General features: G+C 47.6%; 1 protein-coding gene across 1 annotated transcript; it reads right to left on the minus strand.

Annotated features, from left to right (window-relative positions):
- Positions 1–551: 551 nt before the first annotated feature.
- Positions 552–7,728, minus strand: LOC118456136 (uncharacterized). The gene is made up of 4 exons (XM_087852284.1): positions 6,719–7,728; positions 6,433–6,588; positions 1,440–1,532; positions 552–1,057 (listed from the first exon to the last, which is right to left on the minus strand). The coding sequence occupies exons 1-4, from the start codon at positions 7,709–7,711 to the stop codon at positions 737–739; spliced, it is 1,563 nt and encodes a 520-aa protein (XP_087708410.1). The 5' UTR covers positions 7,712–7,728; the 3' UTR covers positions 552–736.
- Positions 7,729–8,266: the final 538 nt, after the last annotated feature.

Here is an 8,266-nt window from a genome sequence, read left to right on the forward strand (position 1 = left end):
GATATAAACAATATTACTAGACTTGACTGAAACTTTAAATTTTGCATTGATCCAAATTGATTTTTTTACATAGAACCATATTTTAATTATTGAACCAAGCTAATATATTGAAATTTAACCAACCTAATGTATTCACATCGAACCAAATTAACATGAACTAATATGTTTGTGTTGAAGCCAGGTAATTGATTTACATATATTCAAACTATATTTTTTACATTTCATTTTATTTCAGTTCAAAAATGCTCTGCATTTCCTATAAAAAACAAGACAGATGGCCAACCAATTATTTCAAAATTATTTATTGTTCCAAACCATTTTAACTATAATCAATAGAGAGGATTAGTAATATACAGATTTAGTGCTACGGCAGAAATGATTAGAGAAATGTTTGTTTTATAAAACCTGCAATCTTTTGAAAACCAGTATAAAACCTGCAATCTTTTGAAAACCAGTATAAAACCTGCAACCTGTCTAAAACTGGCATAAAACCATTATAAAAACTCTTTTTAAACCAATTTGCAAGTACTCAAAAACATTTATATGTGCACTGTGCCTGTACAATGTAAAAAAAAATCTACACATGTATCAATGAAATCAACTTAAATCTCCCTTTCAAATGGGTGTTCTTATAATTTTTGAATGTAGAATACCACTGCAGGCCAACCAAGCAAAATAACCAAGCACACATGCACATGCATGTGCACATACACATGCACACATGCATGCAAACACACTACTGTGCAGTGTTAAGTTCACAATTAAGTTTGCGAATCTTAGAGGTCATCTTGTTAAAGTCAAGCTCCATCATAATCTTTTGAAGAGCCTCAAAGGTGAACCTGAATCCTCGTGGATATTCCATATTAAGAGCATAACAGAGTCCAAAGACCATTGCCACTCCAGCTGCCACAGAAGGCAACTCATTCAGGACTTCCACACCATCAATGATTATCCTGATGTCTCGAGGCTGATGTAGGAGGCTTGAGTTGTCCCTGAAGACGAAGAGTGCCATGGTGGTACTCTGCAGCTCTTCCTCAGCTTCATCTTTCTGGGATATCTTTAGGTAAAATATGGAACAAAATGTACAAGTGAAGAACTGAAGTCTGGCACACCTGATAAATCTTTGACCATAATAAACTACTATTTTGATAGTTGTTTGGTCACAGACTATTAGAACAATTATTTGACTAATCAGATTGTGAATTGCATAATCATTAAATTAAATCAATGGTGGAACATTTTCATAAATGTTCCACATTTTCATAAATGTTCCACAAAGCTCAAGAAAAAAAGAAAACAATACAGAACCCTAAGATATTAACTTGATGAGTTGATTAATCGTTGCTGTCCTACATTAATCACTGCATTTAATAGCAGAGTTGTCAAATTTACATCAAGAGACTGCATCTCATGTAGAGACAGAACAGATATGGACATACCATGTATTCTTTTATCAAGTCCTCAACACGTTCTCCAAGGTAGATAATGAGAGATTTAAGTATACACTCCCTCCTAATGTCAGCATCAGCATCCTGCAGGAACAGTTAAAATTGTTACTATGCAATATGGAGAGTATGCTGCGTGAGAGGAATTTTTTTTCACCTCTCTATCCTCATGAGGTGACTAATGCCCCTTTTCCACCGACAAATCGGCACGGTGCGCTTGAGAGCAGTTCAGTTTAGCGTGGATGAACTCGCTTGTTGCGGTGGAAACATAAAGCGGACGTAACTGGGAACAGGGGCGAACCCATCTGGCTATGAAAAGTCGCACGCAAAAGTCTTTGTCCGCAACGTCACAGCCCGAAGAACAACAACAATCGCGATATATGTGTGTTTTTGTACTTTGCTCTGTCTGTGGTTCATTTTGATTGGTTTGATTTTTGGTTCTTGTGGAGGAAGTCGCCATGGTCCAAAGTCAATGGAGTATGGTTGCTGGGAGTTTTTTTTAAAGCCTTTTGTGGGAGCGCTTCTATATCACATCACGTGGGCACCACACACACCCGGGCCAATCAGGTGTAAAGGCGGTGGAAAAGCGTCCGCAGGGGGCTAAAGTGAACTGAGCCACACCGTGTTCTGTCGGTGGAAAAGCGGCATATGCTTTCTTGTCCCTAAATAAAAGTTTATATGTATATATGTATGTATGTGTATCTGGCGAGTGAGAGTGAAAATGTGTCTCCAAAATAAATTTTGTTGTAGTTGTGCTCTGTACTTGTATAATGACAATAAATCTCTTCATTCATTCAAGGACAAAGCCCACACTTCCTTTCAACATTTTAAAAGGTCACAGCCATAATCACTGACGTTACCAAAATAAAACTGTAACAGGATACAAATTCAAGTATTTACATTCTCATACTGTAACACTTAACTATATAGCACATCACTGTAAGAAAAAACTGAATTCAGAAATCAAGTATTCTTGAAACAAAACTCGACCACAGTGACCCACAAGTGGGTGAAGAAAAAGAACAAAAAAAAAAATGCTTCCAAAGTCCAGTCCACTGTGCTGACAGCTGTGGCATATACACCAGTAGTCATGCATTAGTAACACAAACAACTAAACAACAGTCTGCTCCACTTGGTTTAAATGCACTGAGACGTTTGTTAAATAACAAGTCTAAGCTGCCTTAATTGCTCTAGAAACACCTTCTCTCACTCTCCTGTGACCCCTGACACAGTTATGATGCAGTATCAGTATCAGACCTCAAAGTCTAACCCATGTTCTGAGGGAAGTTGCACTTCTTCAAAGTGTTTCTGCTATGGTGAAAACATCACCCAAAGGTACACGGGATCTGATCCATCCACCTGACAGAAAGCTGATGCAGTTTGTAACTTACAGTTTCCCCTTTACTTTCATATTCTTTTACAGTCTGTGTGCATGGCAGCACACAGACTGTTTTTGATTGTTTTTGATTTGGTTTTGAGACATTTCAGTCAGCTTTGCTGTGCACGGCATGGTCAATCAATCCAAAGGTTGACATTAAAGCTGCTCCTTCTCCTCCGTGAATCGCAACCTTATCGTGGTGGAGGGGTTTGTGTGTCCCAGGGATCCCAGGGGCTATGTTGTCTGGGGGCTTTTGCCCCCTGGTAGGGTCTCCCATGGCAAATTGGTCCTGGGTGAGGGACCAGACAAAGAGCGATTCAGAAGACCCCAATGGAAAAAACATCGAGGGAACAGTTTACCCTGCCCGGGATAGGGTTACCGGGGCCCCGCCCTGGAGCCAGGCCCGGGGAGGGTGCCCGAGGGCGAGCGTCTGGTGGCCGGGCCTTAGTCCATGGGGCCCGGCCGGGCACAGCCCGAAGAGGCGACATGGGCCCATCCTCCCGCAGGCCCACCACCCGCAGGAGGCGCCATAGGGGTCGGGTGCATTGTGTGCCGGGTGGCGGCCAGGAGCGGAGGCCCTGGCGGACTGACCCCCGGCTGCCAAGACTGGCAATAGGGACATGGAATGTCACCTCTCTGGTGGGGAAGGAGCCTGAGTTAGTGCGTGAGGTTGAGAGGTACCGGCTAGATATAGTCGGGCTCACCTCTACGCACGGCTTGGGCTCTGGAACCGGTCTCCTGGAGAGGGGCTGGACTCTGTCTCAGTCTGGAGTTGCCCCTGGTGAGAGGCGGCGGGCTGGGGTGGGTATTCTAATATCCCCTCGGCTTGCTGCCGGTACGTTGGGGTTTTTCCCGGTGGACGAGAGGGTTTGTTCCCTGCGCCTTAGGGTCGGGGAACGGGTCCTGACTGTCATCTGCGCTTATGCGCCGAGTGGCAGTTCGGAGTACCCAGCCTTCTTAGAGTCCCTGGGGGGGGTGCTGGAAGGTGCTCCACCTGGAGACTCTGTTGTCCTGCTGGGAGACTTCAATGCTCACGTGGGTAACGACAGCGAGACCTGGAGGGGCGTGATTGGGAGGAACGGCCTCTCTGATCTGAACCCGAGCGGTGCTTTGTTATTGGACTTCTGTGCTAATCACAGTTTGGCCATAACGAACACCTTGTTCGAACATAAGAGTGTCCATAAGTGCACGTGGCACCAGGACGCTCTAGGCCGTAGGTCGATGATCGATTTTGTAATCGTATCACCAGACCTGCGACCATATGTTCTGGACACTCGGGTAAAGAGAGGAGCTGAGCTGTCAACTGATCACCACCTGGTGGTGAGTTGGATCAGGTGGCGGGGGAGGACGCTGGACAGACCTGGTGCACCTAAACGCGTAGTGAGGGTGTGCTGGGAACGACTAGCAGAGGCCCCAGTCCGCGAGATCTTCAACGCACACCTCCGGCAGAGCTTCAACAGCATTCCGAGGGAGGCGGGGGACATCGAGTCCGAATGGACTATGTTCAGCGCCTCCATTGCCGAAGCTGCTGCATTGAGCTGCGGCCGCAAGGTGGTTGGTGCCTGCCGTGGTGGTAATCCCCGAACCAAATGGTGGACACCAGAGGTGAAGGGAGCCACCAGGCTGAAGAAGGAGTCCTATCGGGCTTGGTTAGCCTGTGGGACTCCGGAGGCAGCCGACAGGTATCGACAGGCCAAGCGGAATGCGGCTCGGGCAGTGGCTGAAGCAAAAACTCGGGTGTGGGAGGAGTTCGGAGAGGCCATGGAAAAAGACTTTCGGACTGCCTCGAAGAGGTTCTGGCAAACCGTCAGGCGTCTCAGGAGGGGAAAGCGGTGCTCTACCTGCACTGTGTATAGTGCTGGCGGAGCGCTGCTGACGTCGACTGAGAAAATTGTCAGGCGGTGGAAGGAATACTTCGAGGACCTCCTTAATCCCACTGACGCGTCTTCCGAGGAGGAAGCAGAGTCTGGGGATGAGGGGAATGACCCGCCAATTTCTGGGGGTGAGGTCACTGAGGCAGTTAAACAACTCCTTGGTGGCAGAGCCCCTGGTGTTGATGAGGTCCGCCCCGAGTTCCTGAAGGCTCTGGACGTTGTAGGGCTGTCCTGGCTGACACGCCTCTGCAATGTTGCGTGGAGATCAGGGGCAGTACCCGTGGATTGGCAGACCGGGGTGGTGGTCCCCATCTTTAAGAAGGGGGACCGGAGGGTGTGTTCCAACTACAGGGGGATCACACTCCTCAGCCTCCCCGGGAAAGTCTATGCCAGGGTGCTGGAAAGGAGAGTTCGTCCGCTAGTCGAACCTCTGATGCAGGAGGAACAATGCGGTTTTCGTCCTGGTCGCGGAACACTGGACCAGCTCTTCATCCTCTCGAGGATACTTGAGGGTGCATGGGAGTTTGCCCAACCAGTCTACATGTGTTTTGTGGACTTGGAGAAGGCATTCGACCGTGTCCCTCGGGGTGTCCTGTGGGAGGTGTTGCGGGAGTATGGGGTGTCTGGCCCATTGCTACGGGCCATTCGATCCCTATACAACCGTTGCAAGAGCTTGGTTCGCATTGCCGGCAATAAGTCGGACTCGTTCCCGGTGGGTGATGGGCTCCGCCAGGGCTGCCCTTTGTCACCGGTTCTGTTCATAATTTTTATGGACAGGATTTCTAGGCGCAGCCAAGTGGCGGAGGGCTTTCGCTTTGGTGGCCTCAGGATCTCATCTCTGATCTTTGCGGACGATGTGGTTCTGTTGGCTTCATCGGGTGAGGGCCTCCAGCTCGCACTGGAGCGGTTCGCAGCCGAGTGTGAAGCAGCGGGAATGAGGATCAGCACCTCCAAATCTGAGGCCATGGTTCTCAGCCGGAAAAGGGTGGAGTGCCCACTCCGGGTCGGGGATGAGGTCCTGCCCCAAGTGGAGGAGTTCAAGTATCTCGGGGTCTTGTTCGCGAGTGATGGGAGAAGGGAGCCGGAGATCGACAGACGGATTGGGGCTGCGGCTGCAGTAATGCAGACGCTGCACCGGTCCGTCGTGGTGAAGAGGGAGCTGAGTGTAAAAGCGAAGCTCTCAATTTACCGGTCGATCTACGTCCCTACCCTCACCTATGGCCACGAGCTGTGGGTAGTGACCGAAAGGACGAGATCGCGGATACAAGCGGCGGAAATGAGCTTCCTCCGAAGGGTGGCTGGCATCTCCCTTAGAGATAGGGTGAGAAGTTCGGCTATCCGGGAGGGGCTCAGAGTAGAGCCGCTGCTGCTCCACATCGAAAGGAGCCAGCTGAGGTGGTTTGGGCATCTGACAAGGATGCCCCCTGGGCGCCTCCTGGGTGAGGTGTTCCAGGCATGTCCCACCGGGAGGAGGCCCCGGGGCAGACCCAGGACACGCTGGAGAGATTATATCTCTCGGCTGGCCTGGGAACGCCTTGGTGTTCCCCCGGATGAGCTGGAGGAGGTGGCTGGGGAGAGGGAGGTCTGGGCCTCTTTGCTTAGGCTGCTGCCCCCGCGACCCGGCCCCGGACAAAGCGGTTGAAGATGGATGGATGGATGGAGGATACAAATTCTCATTAGATACAGGGGTTAAAATGCTAACTGTCATGTTAATAGTTAATTATATACACCCTACCTGATCAAGAAACTCTAGGATTATGGCAGTTTTTGCTTTGGTTGTCCCTCCTTTCTTTCTGATTATTTTAAGTAGCTGTGGGGAGTGCTTGTCCAGCTGGGCCATGAATCTGGTTAGCAGGGGAACTGCAGTAACCTGCAGAAACTCTGCATTAATCTGTACATGAGTAGACAGTGTACAATACATTTTTTTAAAGACCAACTTCCAACAAGAAAAAGTCAAAACATATATTTCCCATTTCCAAACTATGATAAAAGGCATTAGTATAAAAAAGTTAAAGTTATACCTCTACCATCTGAAATAGACCTGGCCATCTTTCCAAGAGGTTCTTGATGTCAGGCTTCTTATCCACAACCTCTTTCCTCCTGAATTCGAAGGTCCTGGCCATCTTCTCTCGTACAGTTTTCTCATTGTTTCTCTTCTTTAATTCGGTCAGGAGAGATATTCGCTCTAGTTCTAGGCTTTCTGGATTCTCACTGCTGGTCTGAGGATAGTAATTGGCCTCACCTCTTCTTGCCTTTTTGTTGTTCTTGGCTGGCTTGGGAACAGGATCTTCTCGTGACTTTGATTTGAGGGTATTTACTAAGAGCTCAGATGCAAGTCCATGTGACTTAAGCTGAGTGCGGTAATTGCTCATCTTAGTCTTTAGTCTGAGTTTCCATCCATAGCTCTCATTGAAGGAGTCTGGTTGCCTCAAGCAGGGATGTTTCCTTGTCAGAGCCTCCGCAACGTCACTCAGGTCTGCATCACTGGGGTACGCCTTGTAGGAGAAAATCTTCTCTGCCAGTCTTTCCAGAATGTCGGACAACATTTTCGATGTAGGTGTGAGCCTGGTTTGGTCCTTTGTGTATTCCGCATTCCCTTTCTCAAGTTGACCTTCTGTTTCAAAAGAGAATTGTGGGATGTTGAACTCCTTTGGCCAGGGCTCTGTGCGGAGTTTCTCAGAGGAGCTGCTGCTTAGTATGACTGTGTCATCGGTGTGTGTTGAGATGGAGCTTGTATCTAGGTCACTTTCTACAAATTCTAAAATTAATGTTTCAGTAGCAGACGGTATGACCTTGATGGTGGTAAGATCCTTGATCATGGAGGTTGAGTTCAAGTTCACAAATGTTCCACCAAAGTCTACATCTTTATATTGCAGCCTGATACCTCCAGCAACTTTGCATGACTCTTTAACTTGTTCAATGAGCTCTTCAACTGTGTCTGGCACCCTTGATAGATCCATCCTCTCAGAGCTATTGTCACTCAACAAAATGAGGAGTCGTATGGGATTTGCCATATTTGTGGATCAAGTTGCCTCTCAGCGCTAGTGTACACAAAACTTACAACATAAAATAACACAAAGGAAAGAGACACAACACAGTATCAGCTCCCACTGCAGGTTTTTGAACATATGTTATAAGGGTACTGTCACAGAAGACTGCAAATTTGGATTGCATGTTTAGTGTGTACAACCACACGTTATCCTATACAAAGGACATTTTCCAAAGCCAAAAGTGGTCCAGTTATGTCATGGACTTTTCTAGCCTGTATTGCACAGAAGATGAAGTGTGCTCTAAGTCCAACCTTGACTTTTTTGTGGACATGCTCTTCCATGGAGACCAGAGGAGGCAAGAGAAGACCACTACTACTACAAAAGTGATTTTCAGAGTGCTTTTCAATTACGAAGACTAGAAAAGGGGAAATGGGGCACATCTCCCTACACAACCAGCACTGAGCACACACCTGGGTGAAGCCGAGAGAGCAATTATTGCACACAATAGTGCCAACACATCAGCAAGGTGAATGAGAGGATAATGAGGGAGGGTCTAGATTATTATGAAATGTTTAAAAA

Source organism: Neolamprologus brichardi, chromosome 15 (assembly GCF_056152115.1).
Source record: "Neolamprologus brichardi isolate AB-2024 chromosome 15, ASM5615211v1, whole genome shotgun sequence".
Lineage (NCBI taxonomy): Eukaryota > Metazoa > Chordata > Actinopteri > Cichliformes > Cichlidae > Neolamprologus > Neolamprologus brichardi.

Bases quoted from the DNA above. Each gene is read 5' to 3' on its own strand.
- LOC118456136 (XM_087852284.1), bottom strand. From the start codon at position 7,711: ATGGCAAATCCCATACGACTCCTCATTTTGTTGAGTGACAATAGCTCT. The intron at 6,589-6,718 runs GTATAACTTTAA...ACTCATGTACAG, and splicing joins GTCTATTTCAGATGGTAGAG to ATTAATGCAGAGTTTCTGCA. The intron at 1,533-6,432 runs GTAGGGTGTATA...CTGTTCCTGCAG, and splicing joins TCCTAGAGTTTCTTGATCAG to GATGCTGATGCTGACATTAG.